The sequence below is a fragment of the Hyperolius riggenbachi genome, chromosome 3, assembly GCF_040937935.1.
Source record: "Hyperolius riggenbachi isolate aHypRig1 chromosome 3, aHypRig1.pri, whole genome shotgun sequence".
Classification (NCBI taxonomy): Eukaryota; Metazoa; Chordata; class Amphibia; order Anura; family Hyperoliidae; genus Hyperolius; species Hyperolius riggenbachi.
In genome coordinates, this window is record NC_090648.1 from 224671032 (window position 1) to 224698345 (window position 27314).

Below are 27314 nucleotides of genomic sequence, written 5' to 3' on the forward strand. Positions count from 1 at the left end.
TGCCAGATTCCTGTAAGTACAAAACACACACAACACCAGCATAGCTCAGCTGTATGTCTCAGCACTGCATGCCTGAGGCTAGCAGTGTAATCCATGTGGATGAGAAGCGGGGGAATACAGAACAGCCTGCATGCTTTATGAGAGCGTGGATGAATCTGTACTATGTTGCAAGTACATGACCTGATTCTACATAATGACAAGTCTGTTTCAATCACTATAGTTAACATGCTGCATATACTGATACTCTGTATATGTGCAATACAGAATCAGAAGCCTATATAGATCAGTTAAGATGTTTGCTCCTGGACACTATCCATGTGTGACAGCTTCACAGGCTGTTTATGGTTGATTACAATTTAGAATTAATTCTGTAATGGTGTTACATAGAACATAACATAGTAGGCCAATCATTATTATTATTGATAGGAACACCAGTGCTAAATCTTCTCCCCACAGATAAGCAATTATCAATATGTCCATAAGATCGATCAATTGAAATATTCACCAAGACCAGGATTTAATTCAATTTTCACCTGTGTTTTGTCACAGAAGATGTAATAATAATCTTATTTACATCTTAATCTTAAACTTATTATCTTATTTACAAGTTATTTGTAGCATCTACCAAGTAAAAAAATCACTAAAGAGAAGTAATGAAAAGTGATATCAAATTACCGTTATATGGGACAATCTAATTTGAGTACTTTTTTGGTAGCTGGCTGCAGAAATGGTATTTTATTGAAAGGTGCATAAACATCTCCTGTGAGAAATACAAGAGAAAACTTAATTAAATGGGGGCTCAGGTTGTACATTTATATTAGAAAGCATCTCATTGAATACTGTATTTCAGAAGAATGATTTAAAGATGTTATTTAACAAACAATTGACGTAGGCTCCTTTTACACTTACGCCATTGCGTCACACAAAATCGGCACATATGGCGCTATCTCATCACTTTCTTTGCGGTGTGATGCGACGGCTTCTCTCTTGACAACGTAAGAGATACTCTTGCGATACAGGATATTGCGCTGGCAGTGAAGATTACTATCATAGTAATATAAGCCTCAATGTATGGTCATGCCACAATGTTAAGGTGCAATGCCACTTTTTGTAACCATTGCAGTGCAATTGAAGAACAATCGCATTGCAACGGATAGCTAGAAGTTTGAAAGGGGCCTAAGACTGTGGGACCTAAGACTGTCCAAGTCTAGGTCTATTGGAAATGATGTCCTGCTTGAGTAGACTTTATCCTCAAAAATCTAAAAAATGAAAAGCTATACGATATCATAATAAAATAATAATAATAGCAATGTCTGTTTGTATTCAGGGATTTCTGGCTCAGAGCACAAATAATGTCTAAGTAGCTGTGTAAACATTTTCCTATTTTTCATGTTAAATTTCAGAGGCAAAAGCTGTAATTTATTGAGGGTAGGATTTAGCTATATTGGGACAAATCAATTTCAGAAGGGGTGTCTGCTTCAATGCACAGCCAGAGTTGCATATCAGACTACAGAAAGCAAATATCAAACATATCAAACTCTGAAAGCAAAAACAGTATGAAAAGCTGTGACAATTAGTTACATTTCCTCTGCTCTCTTCAGACACTTCAGTCAGAAACACAGGGCACAGAAGCTGCAGCTGTTTGGAGCTCTCTCTCTGTCACACACAGAGTTACACATAGAGTTAACTGATCAAGTGTGAGGGGAATTTCCCCTCCCCTCATGGCTCAGTCTGCCGTCAGTTTTGGCATCAGTAAAGTTTGAAAGTATTTTGATAACAGTAAACAAAGAGGTTGCTACTAAAATGTATACACCAGTACTTAGCAGCACTTCCCAAACAATTCCTGTGTCAATTGAAAAAAATATGTGAATCGATAGTATTCCTTTAAGAAAGAATGAAATAAAAATATTGACCCAAGATATAACCGTTATTGCAATTCATTTTTAAATGCATGTTCTTAAAATCTGGTTTGAAATATCACTTCAAATACACTTTTTGAGCCCTTGAAAAGTTCGTTTTGCCTTTAAATGACCTGCCAGAAAAGGTTTCTGCACCTCACGAGGTGATAAAGATAACCTGAAGATGTGCTTTGAGTCCTATGGGAGAAAAGCGCTTTACAAATGTTATTGTATTGTATTGTAAGTGAGGGGAACACAGATGCTGCCATCTTCATTCTCTAGTAAAAAGTACCAGTTGCCTGGCATCCTGCTGACTGTTCATGCATCAATTGTGTCTAAATCGCAGATCTGAAATAAGCATGAGACTAATCCTTGTCAATCTTCAGTCAGAAATACCTGATCTGAATGCTTGTTTAGGGTTTATGGCTAATAGCATTCGAGTCAGAGAATCAGCAGGATAGCCAGGCAATTTGAATTGTTTAAAAGGAAATTAACATGGCAGCCTCCATATCTCTCTTAGTTCAGTTGTCCTATAAAGTATTTGTGAAGAAATAAAGTAAGTGAAATAAAGCTGGCTCCCTGCAGAAAGCGGAATCTACTTACTGATAAAAATACCCTTCTCCTCCTTCTTAGTATAGCAAAATAATTCCCCTGGAAAAAACACAACTGTCAGACTACTCATCCAGAACTTGGCCTGGATTTAGAGCCAGCCTCCTCCCCTGACCACCCACAGTGTGATGCCAATCCCCCTCCCCATTTACTTTCTCAAATGAGGGGAAAGTGGGCAGGGATTTACGCATCTCTGTGAGTAGGGATCGGCACTGCCCCAACTTCTCCGTTAGTTCGATTTGGCCAAACTTTGACAGGAGGGATTAATCTGCTATACTAAAGGCAATGAAGGGGAGACTACGGCTGACTGTAAGTACACTTAGCATTCTACATGAGGCCATGTTTACTATTTGTTTCATTTAGCACTTCAGGGAAAGTGCTTTATTTCCCAATTTAATGACACTTTGAACTGTGTTTCAGGGATTGATTTAATACGGTTCTCTTGAGCTTGAAACCATAAATGATCCAAGTGATCACAGCAAAAGTTTGCAGTAATTCCTAGTGTCCTATCCGATCACAGAGGGGTTGCTGAAAGGTTTGTGAATAAGTATTTGTGCTGTTGCAGCAATACAGACTGACCAGGAGAACAATAACTTTTTATGAATGTAGAACAGCCTGGATTTATTAGAAAAGATCTCAGTCGCTATGGGTAACTTCAGTTACACAACTGCCACATTCCTAACCCATCAGCAACCCCAACTATGGCCTGATATGACGCAGGCAAGGAATATAAACTTTTGCCACCAGCAAACATTTATACAAATCCAGTCTTGGTTTACATGATGTCTTATTTTCTTCTCTGTTTTGCTTTTTTTGACGTACCTTAGTTAAAAAAAAAAGCTGCTAAAGAGTATCTGAACATGAAAATAAACCTGGATACTTACCTCAATAGAATGAAGCCTCTGCATAGTGCTGAGGTTTCCCGATCTTCTTACACCTCTCCATTCCAGTGCACGGACCCTTGGAACATAGTTGAGGATATGACATGTGCAGTGGCATGAAGCCTCTGGTGTATGGAGGATAAAGCTGTGCACGAGTGTGACTTCATGTCACTGCGCAAGTGCAAACACTGAGGGGAGTGTAGCCGCCAAGAAGAGAAGGGTCCCAGAAAGCAACGGAGGGGCTGATAAGGATTGAGGAGGACGTTTTTTGGATAATACAAAAAGCCAACTCAATCCCAAATTTATTTTTTCAGATTTCAGTGTGGAGTAATGAGCAAATGACTTGTAAATTCCCTTTTAGTTAGACCCAGAATTTATGGTGGAACTTTGCAATGGGCAAATGAATGAATCCACTTCCAGTTAATTAGTTCCAGAATCCAGAATTATTGTGCTACATAGTTCCAGTTTAGCTCCCACAAATTCTAAGCTTAAAAAAAATTGAATATTTATCAAGTTATTTGCTCTTCACTAGCCTCTAAGAAAATGGATTCCCTACTAAAATTATCAATCCCACTCAGTAGTCATATCAAGGGCAAATAGAGCATTACACTATACAGACTGATGTTTTATCATAATGGCCTCAATTCACTAAGCTTATCTCCTGTCTTTAATAACGTTTCTAAGCTCTTTCTAGAGTTATCACCATGGTGATAAGGCATACAGTATTCAGGAAACAATTTACCTCAGGCAAACCTAAAGTTAACTCTTCTGTCTTTACGTTAAGGAGAGATCTCTAAAGTTAATGTTTCAATCCTTAAAATAACTGTAGAATTCTAAAGTTAAAGGGAACCAGAGATGAATAAGGAAAAAGATTTTATACATACCTGGGGCTTCCTCCTGCCCCATCCGCCTGGATCGCTCCCACACTGCCGTCCTCCACTGCCCGCAGCTACGAGAACCGGGTCCAGTCACTGACATCATCAGAGCCAGCTTACACAGGAGAAGTGCGCCCTATACGCTAGACTGGGTCCGACTGACGGAAGTGCGGGGACCCGGTTCTCGTAGCTGCGGGCAGCGGAGGATGGCGGCCTGGGAGTGATCCAGGCAGATGGGGCTGGAGGAAGCCCCAGGTATGTATAAATAATTTTTCCTTATTCATCTCTGGTTCACTTTAAAGACAGGCGTTAATTAACTGCATGTGAAAATAACTACAGAGGAGGTAACTTAAGGACTGAAGTGATAAGATAACTCTCTCACTGTGAAAACTTATCTTTACATCTTAAAGGGAAGGTTCAGGGAGGGAGGTAAAAAAATAAAAATCAATATCCACGTACCTGGGGCTTCCTCCAGCCCGTGGCAGGCAGGAGGTGCCCTCGCCGCCGCTCCGCAGGCTCCCGGTGGTCTCCGGTGGCCGACCCGACCTGGCCAGGCCGACTGCCAGGTCGGGCTCTTCTGCGCTCCAAGGCCTGGCACTTCTGCGTCCCACACAGCAGCGCTGACCTCATCGGACGTCCGCCGGGCTCTACTGCGCAGGCGCAGAACTACTGCGCCTGCGCAGTAGAGCCCGGCGGACGGCCGATGACGTCAGCGCGGCTGCATGGGACGCAGAAGTGCCAGGCCTTGGAGCGCAGAAGAGCCCGACCTGGCAGCCGGCCTGGCCAGGTCGAGTCGGCCACCGGGAGCCTGCGGAGCAGCGGCGAGGGCACCTCCTGCCTGCCACGGGCTGGAGGAAGTCCCAGGTAAGTGGTTATTGATTTTTATTTTTTTACCTCCCTCCCTGAACCTTCCCTTTAATAAGGCAAGCTTCTTTAGTGAATTAACACTGAACATACCGATTGATGTGTGGTGGTAAGTTTTCTATTGCCTTATTATCACCAACATGATCTTAGTAAATTGAGGCCAATGTGGAATAATATAATACTTAGCAATCCAGCGGTGACAGTGTTATGCTGGGAATACACGGCTTGATTCTGAGCCATTTAGATGGCTTGATTGATAATTTCCGACATGATGGATTCCGCGCCCAATTTTGCATAGGGAACAATGGGAAAAGATAAGAAAAACGAATGGAAGATAAGAAAATCGCCTGCATAATCGAGTGCGGAAAATGATCCGGCGCGAAATCGAGCGGCAAAATTGACCCGTGTATTCCCAGCATAAGGCTTTTGTTAGGTCTCTGTGGAGACACTGATGGGAAATGTCATCCAGTCCTAAACACATACTGTAAGAATACCATGCTACGGTTTGAAAACTGTAGCTTGGAACAGAGGTGGCAGTAAAAGTGTAAAATGTATTTAAAAAAACTTTAAAAGAGGAGGTAGTGGTGGACTAACCTCCCCAAAGTAGACAATTCTGTTGATTATTGTCAATGCGTTACTTTACATAAATACTTTAAATAAATACAGTGCTGTGGTTGAATAAAGTTACTTGACAAAAATCAACAGAATTGTGTCTACTTTGGGGAGGTAAGCCTACCACTACCTCCTCTTTTAAACGGATTTTAATACATTTTATACTTTTACTGGTGCCCATGTTCCAACCTACAGTTCATAATATAGTCCACCCTTGGTGGAGGGGTGTTACCCCTTTTTCCTATCTACAGAGAGCAACTTCTTAACCTGAGTGGGGTCAGGTCTAGTTTCCCCACCTGCGTATAGAGTGGTTGCCTGATTGGTAACCCCTGTTTGTAAGTATATTCTATTCACTTTAACTACCCTATTCAAATGCCTGAATTATAACATACACAGCTGTGGGCTCTCAGTTTCCCTTTTGTGTCTCCTGTACATGCTATATCACTGATGTTTTGTAAAGAACATAATTGGAGCGCAATAATGCTCTTCCAGTACAGTGGTAGAGTCACTGAATTTTATAGATACTTTGGGCATTAACCATCTGTATAACTGTTCATGTACTGATGAGTTCATGTACTGATGATGGTTGAGAGATACACTTCAAAATGATGATTTCTAAATGGATTCAAATTGTGTTTTCTGCATAGGGCTATAGAAACTTTAATTCAATGGATATTTGATTATGATTTGGCCAGGGCATGGCGTATATAAGCCATTGTTTTATCTTTTTTAGACTGCAATTCCCAGAACATTGTATTCAGACCAAGACCACGTTATCAGCCTGCATAATATGACAACAGGTACTTTTTATATGTTGATGTTTTATAAACTTGAAGGAATGATAGAATAAATATTGTAAGCTTTGTGAGAGCCCAGCACAGGAAAGCTTGGCACAGAAACACAGACTATAGTGGAGCTCGGTCTGCTGTGTGCTGTGTGCTGGTAGAACTAATGCACTTAGTACAGCATCCAAAAAATGCACATTTGATTTATAGTATTTTGCAGGAGTAGATGAAATTTAGGTAACAACTGGGGATGGTCAAAGAGATGATAATAATTTAGAGTTGATGCAGTATTAGGCAAATTATGGCTGCAAATTTATGCAGCTCGCAAATTGACTGAGGCTAAGTTCACAGTGGGACGTTAAAGTTGCGCGTTAAAACAGCATTTAAAGAGAGTCTGAAGCGAGAATAAATCTCGCTTCAGACCTCATAAATAGCAGGGGCACGTGTGCCCCTGCTAAAACGCCGCTATAGCGCGGCTTAACGGGGGTCCCTTCACCCCTAAATCCCCCTCGGTGCAGCGGGGGAGCGCTTCCTGGTTGGGGCAGGGCTAACCGCCGCAGCCCTGCCCCACGCGCGTCTGTCAGCGCGTATCTCCGCCTCTCCCCCGCCCCTCTCAGTCTTCCTTCACTGAGAGGGGCGGGGGAGAGGCGGCGATGCGCCGCTGACAGACGCGACTGGAGGCAGGGCTGCAGCCGTTAGCCCTGCCTCCAGGAAGCAATAAATCTGCGACCTTTCTACGACACTCTTTTGCGGGGGGTGGGTTGGGGGTGAAGGGACCCCCGTTTAGCCGCGGGATAGCGGCGTTTTAGCAGGGGCACACGTGCCCCTGCTATTTATGAGCTCTGAAGCGAGATTTATTCTCGCTTCAGAGTCTCTTTAACGCAGAATAACTCACTGCAATGAAAAATCAATGCCCTGTTCACAGTGCACACGTTGCGTTGGTGTCTAACGCTGCACGTTAAGTAAAAGTACTGCATGCAGTGCGTTATACACGTTATTAGCTGCGTTGGACTGTTTGCACATGCTCAGTAATGACTTGGAAGCATACTTTTCATTGCCTGTATTTTTTACTGTATCTGCTGTATGCGACGGTAACGCTGCGTTGCCACTTTTTGGGCGCGTTGCGTTGTAAGCTTGCGGTGCGACTTTAACGTGGCATCAAAACGCAACGTCCCACTGTGAATCTAGCCTGAAAGTTTTGAGCTTGATGAAATTTGATTGGTCCATTTTCAAGCTGCATATATTTTACATACATTCAGGGGAGGATTTGGGGGAGCCAGCGCTGGATTCCCGCCGTCTTCAGAGGTTGGGGAAGCCTCATTGGGACCCTGAGGCTTCCCCCTCCGGAAGTAAGTTTCCCACAGAGCTGTTTTTGTTTTTTAGTACAGAGTCTCTTGAAAACCTGTACTCCCTTTTATGTTATAACCTGCCATGAATTTAATTGTTAAATTACACCTTAATTTCTGGACTATAGCTGGATACAGGCAGTCGTGCATAGTCATCTGTGCAAACACGATCCAAGGATTATCTTAGTATTTGCTCAGTGATACTAGTACAGACATGAAACCTTGGCTTGTTCAGGCTTCATGTACAGAGAGTTCTCATTATATTCCAGGGCTGTGTTCTAGGAAAGTAAAGGTACCCATACAGCTAGTGGTTTTGCTGTACGATCGACCATTCGATTATTTAATAATTTTATCGAATTGAAAGAGAATCGAGTGTGTTCTAGTATGCACAATCGATGAAAGGTGGCTGATAGCATGTTGAATTGACCAGCTTAGTTGATCGAGCAGGATGCAAGATATCGGTCAATCGCGCAGGAATCGGCTATTGTTTACGTATCATTCCATTGACTTTGAATCATTCTTTTTGTATTCAGAGCATGGAGACACAACATCGGTCAGATCAATTAGTGAAGGTGAATTGCATAAGATATCGCTTGTAGTGTGTGGGTCACTGGTTGATCGACTTCCGATCAACCATAGTAAAGCCGATTCCCCAATAAAGTCAATCACTTTGTTGATTGAATCAGAATCGCTAGATGTATGGCTACCTTAAGTGTAATTCACATTTTACATACTTTAAATAATAAATCCACATTACAATGAAATTAGTATACTTGTGTTTCTCATTTTTAATTCTGACTGTGCTTACAACCTATATAGAATTAACTGATAGGATTAGCGATGGTCATGTCTAGGAGAACTCATGGAAAAGCAGGTGATAGATATGTAATTCTCTGATTTGCTGGTCATGATCATGTGCTAAAGCAGGATGTCATCACATCAAATCAGAGCTTTGCAAATCTATCAGCTGATCAAGGCATGTTCTCTGTCTCATAACATGCCTCTGTATCCCTCCACCGCCGCTCTCTGCTCCCCCACCTCCACGCTATAGCCCCCCTCCCCCCGAAATGAGTGACAATATTTGTTGCAATCTCGGCGGGTAATGGGAGGAGAGGGATTCCCTTATCAAACGCCCACTAGGGGCGTTCCTGCAGGCTTTCCAGAGCTGCCATTAGGCAGCTATCTCTCCCTAGCCGCGCCCCCTGCCGCTCCCCCACCTCCCTGCACGCTGGGAGAGAGAGCTCTCTCCTTTCAGCGTCGTGACCCAGAGGTCACAAAAGTAAAATTGGGTCCAAGCAAGCCAACAGAGTGGCAGAGAATGGCGGGGATGGCGGCTACCTGATTTACCCAGCACCCCGGATCAGGTAGCTTAGGGTTATTTTTAATTATATGAGCCCACCTCGGGCTCTCTTTGAGTTAATTGCATATGGGCTAAGGTGAGAAACTATCACCTAGGAGAAAAAGTAAATTGCATATTGGCCATTGGCCTTTATTCATTTCAGTTTTCCTCCTAAGTTTTCTTGTAGGGGATATCGTCACACCTTATCAGTAAAATGCATTTTACACCATCAGTAAGCAAGGGAATACTCAGAATAATTTTGACAGTATATTCTTCACAACTGTTTGGCACTTTTCCATTGGCACAGTGCTGAAAAGTTATTTTAAACAGACGATGAAAAATTATCTTGTAGGTGAGAACTTAGGAGAAAAAGTAAATTTAATAGGGGTCATTGGTGCATATGCTATTAACTAATTCTCCTGAGTTTTCTCCAGGATAACTTTAAGCACCCTGCAATTGAACCACCAAGTAGGTGTAGAAGGTACTACCAATACTATTTTAAGTATTTTCTTGCTTGCTGGTTATTTAAAATGCATTTTATTGACACGTTTGGAAACATGATTTAGGAGAAAACTCAGGAGAAAAAGTTAATTGCATGTGGGCCATTGTGTCTGTGTGTTAGCCAGCAGATTTGCACCTATCCATACAGGCTTGAGACCTTTTCTCCCTCCAAAGCCTTGAACACATGTACATGTCAAATTAAGAGTCCAGGTCAGCAGGGGAGCAAACACCTATCTGGAAAACACTGAAGCAGATGTATGGATATCACATTTCCTACCCTTTTCCCCCTTTCCTTTCCAAGAGGCCTGAAAACCAGCTTTAGTCCCTGAAATCTAAAAGTGGAAACATAACCCTTATGAACCTGTTCAAAATGGTGATACACTGGACTTGTTGAATGAAGTCCAATGTATGCCATTAAAGTTCTCTGCAGTACAGAGTCTTAGGGGATGCACTGTGCACCCCACATATTATATCCTGCAAGCCAGAAAAGAGATAACAAAGACAACCAAAGACAAATTATAATGAATGAACTTTATAGGGAAAGATCTCACTCTGGCATAAGAGACCCAATCTTTGCAATACTTGCAAGTAAAGTAGCCACAATGATAACAACCAGTAGTGGACAACCAGTTCCCATTTAAAGTTCTCGAAGAAGATACTTAAAGTGGACCTGGCCTCTTGCACAGGACACAAGGAAAACATAACAGAAATGCACCCTGTATGTATTTAACTACTTGACGACCGCCCCACGCCAACAGGCGTGGCCGCGGCGGCAGCCCCAGGACCACCTAACGCCAATTGGCGTCAAGTCCTGGGGCCCTAATTTGCATGCGATTGCACGCATCTCATGCTCGGGGCGCGGAGCTCCGCCCCCTCTTCAGTCTCCGAGCGGCAATCGAGCGGCTATTGCCGCTCGGGAGACTGTTAGACGGCGAGATTGCCGTCTATTTACACAGCGTAGCGATCAGCAGCAGCACTGCACTGGGGACAGCCGTGGGACACGGCTGTCCCCCTGGGGGACAAGAGAGCGATCAGCAGTGATAGGCTGAAGCCTATTACAGCCGATCGCTGTGATAGGCTGGCTGGGGGAGGGAAGCTGGCTGGGGGAGGCAGAGGAAAGGTTTATTTTTTGTTTTTTTTAAAAGCAAACAAATATTTATTAAAAAAAAAAAAAAAATGGGGGGATAAGGGGGGGGGGGGGGGGGAAATCACTCGTGTTCTGTGTTGTGCTGCCCTGCAGCTGTGCCTTAAAGCTGCAGTGGCCATTTTAGCCAAAATGTGCCTGGTCTTTAGGGGGGTTTACCACTGTGGTCCTCAAGTGGTTAAAGAGTTTAGCCTGCGTAATTCCCCCTAATTTGTGTTTAATCACTAGTTGTAATCTGATCTCCCCTGTGTCACAGGTCTGCCTATGGCAAATAAGCAGATAAGCCCATTTGAAAGCACAGGCTGTTAACAATATGTCTGCTTTCAGGAATCAGGAAGTAAAAACTGTGCAGATTTATTTTAGGATTTGTACCTGCTGTAACAAATAAATGTTTTTTGATTAAAGAGAGGAGTTCTGGTCCACTTTAAACCTTATACACTCGCTTGAATAAAGTTGGCAGAGTAGGCCGATAAACACCACCTCAGGCGTGTGTTCAGAGGCCCCTGACCGCCGATCCCCAACATACTGTACAATTGATCCGCCCGGGGGATAATTCTGTGAATGATGCAAAATAGTCAGTTTCCTATACAGCCACCTGCTAGAGGGAGCATCAGAGAAAAATATAATGCACTTGATTTTTCGTTGAATAATTACACACAGCTGCTGGCGGGTTACATGCTCAAACTGTGGTCCAAGCATGGAACAAAACAGAATTTACAGAGCATGACTCATAGCCAGTAAAGTAATTTGTTAACACCTAATTAGTCATTCATAAAAAAACATGGTGAAGAAATCAGCATAATAATGATGCAGCAGGCATTATTATTGGACGAATGAAGCACGTAAGATTTTAGGTTTGCCCTTTGTGATCGACAATCATGCCAGCACATAGTAAAACACAAAGCTACTGTATTAAAGTCCAAAAAGAACACTTACTGCTGAAGTTTTCTGTCCCTGTCAGGGCTGGATTTACCATAAAGCATAGTAGGCACGTGCCTACAGGCGCCTGATGATGGAAAGGGGGCTCACTCCCCTCTCCGAGTGCCTCCCTCCTTCCCTATGCAGAGTCCAGAGTAAAGTGTAAATGAGAGTACTCACCCGCCTATCAGCATTCCACTGACAAGACCTACCTGCGACTAGCTACTTAGTATTAAATAGCTAGAGGTGGCGCAAAGTATTGAGGGTACCTCTGGCTATTTAATATAAAACGGCATCTGTAGCTCCCTACAACGGGCAGGGTAAGAAAGGGAGAAGTGACAGCTGGTCCAGCCAGCACACTTGCGGTGCACTTTGGCAGGGGTTTGTAGGTTCATGGGGGGGTCTAGGGTGCCAGGACAACTGTGCCTATAGACTCTTGTGATGTAAATCCGAGTCTGGTCCTTGTCCAACTGATAAAAAATAACACATTTTCGCAAGTTCTTTTTGCAATAGTTGTGACAAAGTACTCCAGGATATTAGTGCAGAAACCTGTAGCATGGAGGAAGAGCAGTAACCATTGGTAACTTGCCTAGAACTTGAAATAGCCAGGAACAGCCATAAGTATGAAGAAAATGAAATGCCTTTGGCAGACAGAATGGGGGACAGAATGATCAGTCACGTTAGAAAACTGGTTGTTGTTTTTTTATAGAGTACAATCAAACAACTGCATACACGGCTCGTTTTATGCGCCGGATCGAGCCAGCGCATCCCCGGGATCGATTGCCGCTCGTCCCCGTCGGCGCTTCCTTATCACCGCTCGATTCCCTGCCATTGTCCGCCGGCGGGAATAGAGCGGGCGCGGGTCGAACCGGCATGATTGGGCCAGCTGAATATTATCAGCTGGCCGGATCAGCTGGTCGATACACGGTACAGAAACGTACCGTGTATCCCCAGCATTGGATTATAATAGATTCCTACTCTGCTGTTAAGAAATCTTTGCTGTACCTTCAGTTTCTGTATATATTACAGCCACAATCCGAAGTTGGCCACTTCAGAGTTCTGGCCGGCCACTGTGCGAAGTGGCCAGCTGACACAACCAATTTGCAAAGCAGCCTGTTTTAACTTACATTTTTGGACTTTGGATGACCAGACCATGAAATAGCAGGACCTGGTTAGCCAAGTCCTGAAGCTCTCTCCAGATCACCAAATCACAAAGTGGCCAACTTCAGATTCTGCCTGTAACATATACTTAAAGGGATACTGTAGGGGGGTCGGGGGAAAATGAGTTGAACTTACCCGGGGCTTCTAACGGCCCCCCGCAGACATCCTGTGCCCGCGCAGCCACTCACCGATGCTCCGGCCCCCGCCTCCGGTTCACTCCTGGAATTTCGGGGGCGGGGCCAGAGCATCGGTGAGTGGCTGCACCAACACAGGATGTCTGCGGGGGACCATTAGTAGCCCCGGGTAAGTTCAACTCATTTTCCCCCGACCCCCCTACAGTATTCCTTTAAGAAAAAAGGTACAATTTTAATTATAGCCCATCTCTGGGGAATTTATGTAAAAGAATAAATACAGATGGGAAGGAAACTACTCTCCAGCCCTTACCTCTCTGTTTTGTATCTCTTCTTACTCAGAGGAAGAGTTTCTAGAGAGGTGAGTATTATATTTCCTTCACACAGCTGAAGTTTCAAGTGTGTCCTGCTTTACTATTCCTTGAAATTGTTGCAACAATATAAGTGGAGTTAGCACTGTCTGAATATTGTAGTCCATATATATATATATATATATGTAATGTACACTACTCCATCAGTAAGATGAGTAGTAATAATACTGTGCTGTTATCAGTACATCTAGGGCACACCCAGTTTTATACTTACTGACTGATTTGCACATAATTATGTAACTAAACCTTTCCACTTGAACTGTATCACGAAATTACATTCCTTGCCATGCTGAAACGGCAAAATCCTATGCAATAAGAGTTCATATTAAAGTACAAAGAGCAGAATCACAGTATGGCATAACATACAATAAAAGCCTGATCTCCCACCTCCTTATTGCTCATATAGATATCCTACCTGATTTTGCCCAAAGTAATTCCTATACACTGTAGATAGTGCTGGCAGAATCCATTTGAATTTTTATGTAATCTCCTGGACAGCAGCTTTACAGTTTATAGTGAATGTGCTGCAGGGGAGGACTGGCCAGGGGGGACGGGGGGAGATTTCCCCCCAGGCTGCCTCTCATTTAGTGATTGAGGGCTGGCACTGTGCCTGGTGAATTCAGGTTTTTGTATAAGGCAATGTGAAACACAAGGCTGAAATGAGGGAAATAAATGCCCAATTACAGAGCAATTGCAGGACGGGCAAGCTAGTAAGTATACACAGCATGATACAGAGCAGAGACTTGCCTGCAGGGTCCGTGGGAAAAAAAATCTGTCTGGTCTCTCACCATTGTTAACTGCATGTGCACAGCTACATAAGATATTGTCTAGGTTGAAAAGTTTTCGACAGTCCCTAGACTCCAGAAGGGCTGCTTACAGACAGTCCCTAGACTCCATAAGGGCTGATTGCAGGACTTGTGCAAGTGATAGAAACCCTAACCGTTGTAACTCAAAATGTATTATGTGCCCCCCGGAGCCAGTGCATTCATACTTTACCTGTCACGCTGTCCCTCGAGTGTCCTTGCTGTATTTCCCACGTGACTACCGACATATAGCACGTGGGGCACGTGTGTGATGTCATTTGGGCTGGGGCTGCCGTGAAAACGGGCCTCTAGTTTGTGTTTTCCCCCCAGGCCAAAAGGTCCCAGTCCTCCCCTGATGTGCTGGCACATTCCATGCCTTTCTCAATATAATGGTAATGGATCCACTGTGTGCTGAATATGTACGCAGTGTTGTGCACTGCAATGGATATGTAACCATTACATTGTATCAGCACCACATATGATACACAGACGCAGTGCATTTACTGTTAACCGCCACTTTTAAAGCAAACCTGAAGTGAGGAAACTCACTTCAGGTTAGATAACCCACCTATGTATCTGAAGCAGGGGGAAATGTTACTTATGTAGAGGGAAGGCCCTGGATACCATAGAGCCTTCACACCCTCAATCTCTCCAGTTGCTCCAGAGCCATATAATATATGGTACACATGTGAATGGGGCCCCTTTGTTTCAGACATCTACACAATTGTATGTTGTTTAAATAGAAGCCCATTGACCTCAGAATGTCACTATATTCACATATGAAATAGATGTTTAATAAGTGAAGTAGATATCCAGGTGGAAAGTAATAAAAAAAATTGTGATTCACAGGTGAATTACCAGGGGGTCATCTCCATGCACGTAGAGTCAGATGGGGCTTTGATCAATAGATGAGCCATTCTATAGAGGTTGGATGAAGCAGCTAGAAGTGAGAAGGAAGTAGAAAAATTATGTATAAATTCCAAATCTTAATTGTAAATCCAAATTGTGTTTTTATGTGTATTGAATGTAAAATAGTTAGGCAGTTGTCCAGCAGAGGGTGTCACTGAAGGAGATACATGGCTGATGTAAGATCAAGGGCCCACTGATGCGGAAACTGAACTGAAGCGCACGGCGTGATGGCCGATGCGCTTCAGCACATGCTAATTAGTACTTGATGACGTGGACACACGCGACCTACGGGTCGCGTTGGAGTCAGCGTAGGGGGCAATTGGTATAAAGGACGTCGGACGCTCCAGTGACGTCAGCCTCTGATGAGTCCTTGATGGACGAAACGCGTAAGGCGGAGCTTGGAGCGCCTGACGTCACTGGGAGCAAACTGGGGAACGCGAGCCGGCTACAAGCTACACACGAGCGGAAGCGCCGCAGCGGAGACGGGACGCCGAAACCGCATTGGAGGTGACACCGCAAGGCTCATATAGGCATGATATGCGTATAACCTATCCATATGACGTGAGTGCATCTTAGCGCAGGGCATTGGCTGCTAATGTTTTACGGTTTTACGCTATGTTGGCCTTGTTGTTTTATTGTGATTTTAAGAGGAATCTGGATTAAACTCTTTTGAAGATTTGAAGCTGCTAGTTCGTTGGCTTATTGATTCATGTGAGAGACCCACCTGAAAAGTGAGGTGGATTATATCTGGTGAGCCTGCATTTTTGAAGGGGTTGTGGCAATTATTACACTAAGTGTGGAGCACGTGTGGAGCACCATAAATCACCGGGGTGTCAGTGTAACAGTGTAACAGTAATGCACTATGTACAGGTTTTTATCCTGCAGGTTGTGATATGAGAAGAGGAGCGCTGTCTGCATATATATGAATAGACTGGTCTGTGGATTGATGATAGCGAAGACTCTGAACTTATTGTGGACACATTTATTAACCAATTTTAGGAAAGCTGAGTGGGTGGGCGCATTCTGTACTATTATAAATATATGAATATATGAATGCTCCAGAGCCATGCCCGATGAAGTTCTGTATTTTGGGGGCCTCCATGGGCAGCCTTCGGAAGCTCTCGCATCCACGAGTTCTTCCAAAGGCGGCACATCCATACTACAAATGCGCAAGATGCTGATAAGAGGAGAGCGGTGCCTGGGGGACTATAAGAAAGGAAGCGGCCGCCCGCTCATAAGGTAACAGGAGCGGCGGCCGCGCGGGGGGGGGGGGGGGGGGTGAGAGGCCAGACCCGCCGCGGCCCGGTTCAAAACTGCCAACGGACTGGCAGTGGGCCGCGGCCCGGTGGTTGGGGGCCCCTGCTCTATACTATCCAGAGCCTTCCCTTTACATAGTTATGCATCTAACCCCCCCCCCCCCCCCCCCCTTGAGGTTTACTTTAACCACCCTGGCGTTCTATTAAGATCGCCAGGGCAGCTGCGGGAGGGTTTTTTTTTAATAAAAAAAAAACGATTTCATGCAGCCAACTGAAAGTTGGCTGCATGAAAGCCCACTAGAGGGCGCTCCTAATCCATATTTCTGATCGCCTCCGGCGATCCGCAGTAACAAGGAAGGCCGCAATGAGCGGCCTTCCTTGTTTCGTTTTGCTCGTCGCCATGGCGACGAGCGGAGTGACGTCATGGACGTCAGCCGACGTCCTGACGTCAGCCGCCTCCGATCCAGCCCTCAGCGCTGGCCGGAACTGTTTGTTCCGGCTGCGCAGGGCTCGGGCGGCTGGGGGGACCCTCTTTCGCCGCTGCACGCGGCGGATCGCCGCGCTGCAGCGGCGATCGGGCAGCACACGCGGCTGGCAAAGTGCCGGCTGCGTGTGCTGCTTTTTACAGCGAGCAAATCGGCCCAGCAGGGCCTGAGCGGCAGCCACCGGCGGTGATGGACGAGCTGAGCTCGTCCATACCGCTAAGGTGGTTAATCAATGCAGTGGTCACAGAAAGTTAGAAAGTTACTCAGACCACCATCTTGCTTTCTATATTTACTCACTAAGTGCCTCTTTTGTCTCGTTAAAGTGGATATAGCGCACTTGGATTTTACTACTGTTTCTAATAAAATAAGGAAAAGAACACAAATAGTAGATTATTTTTTGAACTTGCAGCAGGACTTTAAAGAGACTCTGTAAAAAATTTTCAGCCTCATTTCTTCTATCCTATAAGTTCCTATACCTGTTCTAATGTGGTCTGTCTTACTGTAGCCTTTCCTAGTTGCACAGTGGCTGTATTATCTCTGTTATCTAATCTAATCTTCTTTCCTTTGCCGTCTTTGTCGGCTCAGGCAGGAATGTGCTGCTCTGCTGTGATAGGTAGAAGTTATACACACCCTCTCCACGCCCCGTCCAGGCTCTGTATGAGTCACAGACTGTGCTTCTCTCAGCCTATCACATGCTGGTTAGTAGCCATGTTTTTTGTTTGTAAACACTGCCTAAAACTGGCAATTACAAGCCAGGATCTCAGCAGGGAGTGGCAGAAACAGCAAAGAGGGGCCCAGGAGAACACAATGAATAGAATGGTATGCTTTTTATTGTAAGAATTTTAGAGTCCAGATTCTCTTTATCTCCAGCCTGGGATAATCTTAATAAATAAGGTCTCTATGTGCCTCTTTAAAATCTTGTAGATGTTCAAAAGCAGAGATGAAACATATGCCAAAACTGTATTATATTTTTATGAATAAAAACTGATCAATGGTTCTAATATGTTTCACACTTTCAGGCCATGGAGTACCCTGTGCAGAAAAAGAGCAGAGAGGTTTCTGTATGAATGGAGGCTTGTGTTATAGCATAGGTTCTAATCAACTGTGCAAGTAAGTACTAGCTATCCTGTGTTTTTTGAAATTATAAGATAAAAGTAATTACAGTAGAATAACTTAAGCAAAGTGTCCCTATGTTACCTTTCTTTGTCAGAAGGTTCCTGTGACCTGCAAGAGCCTAGATAAATGGGTAAACAGCAAGCTCAGTAAGGCTCCACTTGTGCATTATGGATCACATTTGCAGCAATGCACACTGCATGCAGTCCAGAAAGGCCATCAGAAGTGCATAGACTGCAATATCTGAGGTTTCCATCCATGCGTTGCCATACAGTGCGGAACTGTGATGCATGGTTGCATTTTGCACAAATGCGGTGTGATTCCATTCATTTAAAATTTCACGGCATGCACCGTACATTTGTCATGTAATTGATTCAGGACCAAGAAGAAATTAGGAGCTGTCTTGATTCCAACTGTTTGTTGGGGGCACTTATTTCCCTTCAGGGCCACTTTAACCTTTTGGGGACCAGGTACGTTGAATCAACGTCCAGCAGGTGATGCTACCGTTCTGACTGGACGTTGATTCAACGTCCGTGCTAACGAACCGTCCCGACGCGATCGTGCGCACCGCAGAGGGGAGATTAAGCGGTCATATGACAGCTGGCATCTCCCCTCAGTGATCAGCAGCCATTGCGTATGGCTGCTGATCATGTGATCACTACGATCGCTGTCGGATCGTAGTGATCAATTTCACAGCTGCGGCGGTAGGGGGGAAAGAAGAGGATCCACTCACCTCCCTGCCGTTCCCGCGTCGATCGGCGCCCCCTACCGCTCTTGCCGGTGTAGTGACAGAATGGGCAGCCCTGCATGCGCAGTAGGAGCCTGCGTCCCATTAAATTGTGCAGCCACATAAAACGTCTTAAATATCTCCGCTTCCGCACCACGTACACCACCCAAATTTTCAGGGTAGGGAGGGGTCCCCTCAATCTAGCTCTATGCCGAATTGCAGCCCCTGAACCCCCTTCGCTCCCGAGATAGGTTTGCTGTAATCAGTCTCGGGAACCAGCGGAGCTCGGGTGCTGCAATTTGGCACAGAGCTGGATCGAGGGTCCCCTCCCTACCCTGAAAATTTGGGGAGTGTACGTGGTGCGGAAGCAGAGATATTTCAGAGAAATAACATCTAACTTCCCACTGAGCATGCGTGATACTCAGTGAGGAAGGCTACTTCCAGGCTGCCCAATCTGATATTACACCGGCTTTTCTGCTCCTTCTGATGTCAGCACCGGGTCCCGGCTTGATGACGTCAGCACCGGGTCCCGGCTTGATGACGTCATCAAGCCGCGACCTGGAACTGAGCGGCAGTAGGAGCTGAGATGCCGGCCGGAGTGGAGGGATCCGCTGCGGCTCGTCGCTGGAGCCTGGAAGGTGAGTGAAGGCTGCTGACAAGGGGGGGGGACACCTGGCCACACAGGGGGGAGACAGCCCAGCCAGACCCTGCAGGGATCCGGCTGCCTGACCCCTCAAACGCACCCCCCTTCTGCAAAAATGCCTGGTCCTGAAGGGGGGTTAGGCGGCCGGCCCCGAAAGGGATAAAGTGCTATATTACTACAACTGGACTGGTATTACTAATACATCAGTACCGATAACTATAGAATGTGAGAATTGGCCAAAGGCGACTTAGTGAATATGGAAGGGGTGGGCATAATTTACAACTCGGGCCCAAGTATCACACGCATTTAACATTGGTTCACTCTTAATCCCCAAATCACTGCAGTTTAATGCGGAGTGTAGTAATAAAACAGCTTTGCAGCACTGTTTTTCACCTTGGAGACTGTTTTTTTTAGGACTGTTCAGCACATCAAGTTAACCTTCCCGGCGGTAAAGCCGCGCAGGAGGTTTTCTCAGGCCCTGCTGGGCCGATTTACACATTTTTTTTTTTTGCTGCACGCTGATCGCCGCCGCCCCGCGCCGATTCGCCGCTATCCGCCGTGCCGCCCCCCCCCCCTTCCCCCCTTCCCCTAGAGCCCTTGCGCAGCCTGGCCTATCAGCGCCAGGCAGCGCTGAGGGGTGGATCGGGCCATGGCGACGGGGGCAGCCCTCCAGGAAATCCGCCAGAGGCGATCGAAGAGGCTAGGGGGGATGCCGCTGCACAGCGGCTATCATGTAGCGAGCCATAGGCTCGCTAAATGATTTAAAAAAAAAAAATACAAAAAAACGGCTGCACTGCCCCCTGGCGGTTTTTAATAGACCGCCAGAAGGGTTAAGTATCTAACTGTGTATGTAAGCTGGATTAACTGAATGAAAAGATTAACTGAATGATTGTTTCTCCTGTGATTCAGACACTACTGCAGCCAAAGAGATCAGCAAGGCTGCCAGGCAACTGGTATTGTTTAAAAGAAAATAAATTTATCAGCCTCCATATTCTTCTTCTGTTGTCACTTAAAGGATACCCGAAGTGACATGATGCGATAGACATGTGTATGTACAGTGCCTAGCACACAAATAACTAGGCTGTGTTCCTTTTTTTCTTACTCTGCCTGAAAGAGTTAAATATCAGGTATGTAAGTGGCTGACTCAGTTCTGACTCAGACAGGAAGTGACTACTGTGTGACCCTCACTGATAAGAAATTCCCCTTTTTATCTCTTTCTTGCTCTCAGAAGCCATTTTCTGCTAGGAAAGTGTTTTATAGTTGGAATTTTTTATCAGTCAGGGTCACACTGTAGTTACTTCCTGTCTGAGTCAGGACTGAGTCAGCCACTTACATACCTGATGTTTAACTCTTTCAGACAGAGAAAGAAAAAAAAAGGAACACAGCATAGTTATTTGTGTGCTAAGCACTGTACATACCCATGTCTATCTCATCATGGCATATGTTACCTCGGGTATCCTTTAAGTAGACTTGCTTGTGTGTAGGACAGTCCCGGAGAACCATGTGACCCATTTATTCAATTGATTATTTTTTAAAGGGAAGGTCCAAGCAAAAAAAAAAAAATGAGTTTCACTTTCCTGGGGCTTCTACCAGCCCCATGCAGCCATCCTGTGCCCTCGTAGTCACTCACTGCTGCTCCAGTCCCCCGCTGGCAGCTTTCTGACCTCGGAGGTCAGGGCCGAATTGCGTACATTTTTACACATTCCCGCTAGTGCAGGAACATTAACACATACATTTTTACGCGTTAGTGGTGCAACGCGTACATTTTTGTTCCTGCACTAGCTGGAATGCCTAAAAATGTATGCAATGTGGCCCTGACCTCCGAGGTCAGAAAGCTGCCAGCGGGGGACTGGAGCAGCAGTGAGTGACTACGAGGGCACAGGATGGCTACATGGGGCTGGTAGAAGCCCCAGGTAAGTGAAACTCATTTTTTTTTTTTTGCTTGGACCTTCCCTTTAAGGCTCTAGTTTTCTGAGGTCCCTTCCCCTTTAGCTTAAACACGAAACATAACAGCCAGGGGTGTAACTACAAGCAATGAACCTGCCCCCCCCCCCCCCCCCCCCCTTCCAGCAAAGGTTTGCTGTGGCCTACTTCTCTATGTTTCACCCTGCCTCTGTGGTGCCTCCATGGTGACCCCCAGTCTTTTTTTTCATTATAATGAATTTTTATTGAGAGAATAGTCATACAAACAGTAAACTGAATAGCATATTTGCGTGGATCTGACCAATTTAAAAATTCTATGGAAAGTCCACAAATTATAGCAAGTGTGGCCTTCTTACCCCTCATAGCAATTGTGGGGAGCAAGAAACCACGCCATCCTACAATAACAAGCATAATTCCCTCCCCATACCTGGTGTGGCCAGCATGACTTCAGCCCTTAACATATGTGGCCACTCTAACTCCTCCTCACCAACAAGTGTGCTCAGTATAAATCCACTCATCATCTCCTCCTCCCCATATGCAGAGTAGCACAGTGTATACTTGCTCCAGCACCATGTGCACTATCCTCTTCACAGCAATCAGCAGCCACCTGCTCTGTTTCTGCATATTAAGTAACGCAGGTAGACAAGGAGTCAAGTGGCAGTAACAGCACTGTGAGCAGCTGCAGACCGCTGTAAATGAAAGAAAGTGGACTCAACGCAGCTCTAAAGCATTTTTATCTGCTGCATTGCCGTACTCTACATATGATGGGAGGAGGCAGAACTGGGACAAGGTCCTTCAGCACCCAAGGCTGAAACCCCAAAGTGCGCCCCTCTAATCCCTCCCACCCCAGCCGTGACACACTGAATTACACTAAGAGGTGCCACAGGGCAGTCACTGCCATGTATCCCTTTTTCTTATTTCTCTCTGCTTCAAACACAATAGGAGAATGATAGCTGAGTGAGTTGTGCTCCCCCTCCTACCCTGCGCCCTGAGGCTGGAGCATCTCTCGCCTCTGCCTCGGCCCAACCCTAGGAAGAGGAGGGTTATTTGTTGGAGGTTTATTTATTGGAGGGGAATAGACATCCCTGGCCAATGTGTTCTTGGACTGTTTTCCCAATAGATACATTACTAAAGCAGCACATGATGAAGCAAAGCTATGACCTGTTAAATATGGATTGCATGCATCTGCAAGAGTTCTGTTATACATAACCAACTCTAAACTCTGGGTGGAAACTATGTGAAATAATGTCACATAGAATACTTTAGTTATATAACAGCAAAACAATATCTTGGGGGAATGCCATCAATAATGGTAATTTATCTGTGGGAAGGGAAATGGATACCATCTTACTGCACCCATTGTTCTATGCACCTAAAACTTTGCCAAGCAATTGACTAGATTGAAAAATGTGTAATAAACTTGTAATCTCTTTCCCAGGTGTATAAATAACTACACAGGTGAACGTTGTGAAGGGATCCTTTTGGCCAGTGCAGAATCTGAACCCACAAGCAACTTTTTTGTTAATTTCCTGATTTTAGCATTTTTCTTGGGCTTGGTACTTTTAGGCATCATCTATGTCTGTTGCAGGTAAGCAAATTCTGATGCAGTTATGTATTTTTCAGCAAACTTTATCTACAATTGTGTGTAAAGGTCTAACATACCCATTGTAAATAATGCAACTACAAGAGGAGTTATTTACTGTGCAGTAATCCCAGATGTAAAAAAAAAATAAAAAAATTGTAAGGCGAGGAACACTTGTCTTTCAGTTTTTTTGCGTGCGTTTCTGCACACCAAGTGTTTTTGTCTGCCGAAAAATGCATGCATTTTTTCACTGCAGCTAATGTAATTGATAGAGAAAACTGACAAAATGTTCATAATTATCCTGCAGGATGTCAGTTTTTTTTCTGCATGCGAAAAACGCATTAAAGTAACTAAGCACCCTTTCTTTCCCTGGAAGTTCTCCTGGTTTGTAATAGCTATAGAAGCGGCCATGTTCTCCTCTCCCATCTCACAGTCCTAATTTACAGAAGTCACCGATGCTATCTTCACACATTCCCTCTGGATAAGCGCTTTGAAGAAGATGTCCCGATTACCCACCCCTCTCTGTTGATGAAACAACAGAGGGAGGTGAGTAATCGGTTAATAAAACAATTACTTAAGTCCTTAGCTGCCTGAAACCTCTGCGGCCGGTTTCATAACGACACACATTATTGGTATGCATTTTTTATGTGCTATTAAGATGCCCTGGGTGCTAAAAGCAGGGATGGGCTCACGAGTAGTTCACTACTCGAATTCGTGATTAAAAATGAGGCTTAATTGCCTCAGCTGTGTTGCAGGCAGAGGGGGGGCTACTTACCCATAAGTCCGTGGTCCTCTATGCATTCCAAACATCTTGCACGCGTCCTATTGGACATGTTGCAAAACTCACTACCGCGCACTTCCTCCTTCTGGCTTGAAGGAGGAAGTGTGTGCAGTGAGTCTTGCAACGCGTCCAGTAGGACACGTGCAAGATGTTTGGAATGCATATAGGACCGCGGACTTATGGGTAAGTAATCCCCTCTCTGTCGCAGCCGTACAGCTGAGGCAATTAAGCCTCATTTTAATCACCAATTAGATTAGTGAACTACGCGTGAGCCCATCCCTGCTTTTAGCACCCAGGGCATCTTAATAGCATTCCTAGCTAAAAGTGGTGTTCGGTTCACTTTAAGTGTGAATTAGCCCATTGATTAACATAAGTTATTAGTTTAAATCGTTTTTTTCTGTGTAGAAAACGTGCACAAAAAATATAAAAGTGTCCCCTGCTTTAAAGGCCTATACACACTGAATGCTGAAAACTGGTGCGTTTTAACTGATCAGTTGTTCCATAGCAGTACATTGTGAAAAAAACTTCGGATAAAATGCATATGAGAACTGAGCCATAGGGAAACATTGACCCTAACTTGCTAATCAGCTGTCTGTTCAGTTATAAGTGATTCAGTGTGAATAAAGCAGCCATTGTTGCGCAAAATGTTGAAGCTTTATAAATACAATAAATAAATTAATTAATTGTTGTATTAGGGATTCCATCTGTTATCTGAATCTCTCTACTAAAGGAGGCCACACACTTTGGATGGCCATCAAATTCGACTTTCAATAGATTAACAAGGGAAAAGTTATGTGATCACACATGCCTTAACAGGTGGCTCTTCAATTTTGATTTAAACACACTCCAGGGTTGGAGCTTTTTTGATTGGGTGTGTCAAGGTGTTCCAAAGAGTAGGGGCAACATGGCATAAAGCTCTGGCTCCAAAGACTTTGGGCTGGACTCAAAAGACTTTGGGCCGGTGGTAAAGTTATGAAATCCTTTTGATTTGAAGTTGTGGAAGGTGTGATGCAGTTGCAACAAATCCTTCAGACCTAAAATGTATAGAGATTTGATGTGATTACAGAAGAGGATGAAATAATTTCTTTAGTCTCATAGAATATATACTGCAACATGTAAAAAGGAATAAAGGCATTTATCCTGATCTAATTTGACTTTTTTTTTAAACTTTGCAGACGTAAATTAAAGAATCGTAGTGAAGTTGAAGCATAAATCTATCACTAATGGCATCTGGCTGGAATACTCCCTAACCTGACGTACGTAAATGTATTGTTTCACTCATCTGGTATAACACTTGCTATACTGCTAATGTCTAAAGTAGCCACCAGATATAACCACTATTCATCTCTCATTTAGGTGTTACAAGATATTGGAAAACCTTTGCGGTTTTTCTGAAGAAAGCCTTGAATAGCCTTGTACCACAAGTGCGCCAATGATTTCCATGGCTTTATGCACGCTGGCAGCCATTATGGATTTGGAATCCAGTCTCTTCTATAGGAGTTCTTACGGTGATTGGGAAGCTGTACTAAAGCATTTGATGTTCAATTTAGATCTCATTACATGAGTAATCTGCTTTGTTGTGCCAAAGGCTGATATGATGTCACACAAGGCAGATACAATCTGCTCTGGTTTTACAGATTTATGATGCACACCCCAACATGAGCACAGCAGGTAGATCACATCAGAGGGAGTCAGACTTGATATGCCTAAGAGGGTGAAACAACAGCATTGATCTTGGGATAGGACTTCTGCATGGACACAGCTAGAAGTGTTTATCTTGTTGTCAGGGCCTAGCCGAAGCAGAGGTTGGAGAGGCACCAGCCTCTAGGCGCAGTGCGGTGAGGGTGCATTTCTCTCCCTCTACTTGCCCAGCTGTCCGCCCACCTCCTCTGTCTGCTCCTGTCATACACCTGTGTGTGATGAGCTCAGTGTGGGAGCAGCACTTCCTCCCGCAGTCCCATAGCTTTGTCTGTACAGTGTGGCAGCAGCTGCCTGGAGAAAGAGAACATGGTGGTGGCAGCAGCATTAGCAGGACGATGGGAGGGAGCTGCAAGCCTCAGGGCCAAAGCGCAAAATTTAAAAGCAATGTCTGGGCGCTGAATAAAGAGAGTAATACAGCGGCAGTCATCAGAGAGGAGGAGGCTGCAGGGAAGTCCCATATCAGCCACAATAATGGCAGTAACTGTCTCCACATCCCGTTCCTTCTAGTGATGCCCAATTATAAGCTGGCCAGCTGTGTGTTGCCAGGCAGCAACAGGAAGCCAGGTTCTGCTCTATGGCGGCTTCCTGTAGCATTGCATAGGAGGAGAGCGGATGGGCACAATCGTCACAGAACCTCTGGGGCTCCCTGAAGGACATAGCTGGTTACAATGTTTTGGTATCTCACATGTTAAGCTTGGCCCCAGGCAGAGAAAGGTGCAAGATAAAAAGATAACCATAACTTATAAATGACAGATTCAATTTGTAGATCTTTCTTTAGTGCAGTTTATTGCTCTGTTTAAAAGGTGCCAATTATTATGTTATGATTGATTGGAGACGATCAGTTGGGGCCTCTAACAGAAGGAAAGCTGGTAATCAATTCAATCAGATTAATTTTTCAGATCCATTATGAATCTTAATGGATTGGTTAGCAATATTTCTTCTGCTACTGATCGGTCATAACGATCGAATTGGATAGTGGATCATCCAGAGGAATGTATCGTTATTATAGCCACTAATGGATTAATGGAAAAATTGATGATATTCTACTATTGGGCAGTGGTATTTCCAATAGTAAAATATTGGTAAATGTTACTGATAATTACTATCACTAACCCAATCCCTATTCACACACAAGCTCTGCCCTACCTCTACAGATGCCTACCCCCCCCCCCCCCTGTTTAACCCCGACTCCTCCTCCCATCCCTACCCATGCCTAAACCTAACCTCCCTCCCCCTGCCACAAACCCACTGATATTAGGCCACCTTTGCCATGTTAAACAGAGGGCGCCAAGTAAGTTTGGGTGCCCCGTAGGCACACATGTTAATAGCAGCTATAAACAAAAATTTGTATTTGCAGTTTGGCTGTTTGCAGCTACAGTTTATATAGCAGGCACCCCCATCGCCTGCTACCAGAATCTCTGCCTGCCTGTTGCTGGAGAACCTTGTCCCAGGACTGCTTACTGTTAACTACTAATAGCAGAAACATCACTATAGCCAGGGAAAATAGAATAGGAAATACAGTACATTATCCCATAAACTGACTAGAAACAACTACAGATCTCTGCGCCAAGTGCAATACATATACAGTCATGTCCCATACAGTGTTGCAAGCCATTTAATGTTTTAAAGGATGCTTACTCAGGAAATATATTCTAATGATAATACATTGTTTTTGCCTGTTGCCTCCTGCTGTGTTTACATCTATGTTCTTTGCCAAGAGAAAGGACCACATTATACTGAATAGATGCAGATGTGTATTGCTTAGGGAAAGTACACAGGACACCCAATGATTTGATAGTCAGTGGTACGTAATACAAAGGATCCATTTGCACCTTCTGGCCATGCCATGTGTCCATCTCTATCGCAATACTGTATACACATTTAAAAATGTGAACTAAGAGAACTTTTATATTAGTGGTCACAAAATAATTTTGTACAGAATATAATCTCTGCAAA

At 44.6% G+C, this 27314-nt stretch overlaps 1 protein-coding gene across 1 annotated transcript; it reads left to right on the top strand.

The window, feature by feature from the left end:
* Positions 1 to 27314, top strand: NRG4 (neuregulin 4). The gene is made up of 6 exons (XM_068275850.1): positions 1 to 12; positions 6473 to 6539; positions 17908 to 17998; positions 22733 to 22882; positions 24833 to 24913; positions 25014 to 27314. Exons 2-5 carry the CDS (start codon positions 6530 to 6532, stop codon positions 24867 to 24869), a joined length of 288 nt encoding a protein of 95 aa, XP_068131951.1. The 5' UTR covers positions 1 to 12; positions 6473 to 6529; the 3' UTR covers positions 24870 to 24913; positions 25014 to 27314.

Excerpts from the sequence above, each read along its gene's own strand:
- NRG4 (XM_068275850.1), top strand. Across the intron at positions 17,999-22,732 it reads GGTTCTAATCAACTGTGCAA|GTGTATAAATAACTACACAG; the intron begins GTAAGTACTAGC and ends TCTCTTTCCCAG. Across the intron at positions 22,883-24,832 it reads ATCATCTATGTCTGTTGCAG|ACGTAAATTAAAGAATCGTA; the intron begins GTAAGCAAATTC and ends TAAACTTTGCAG.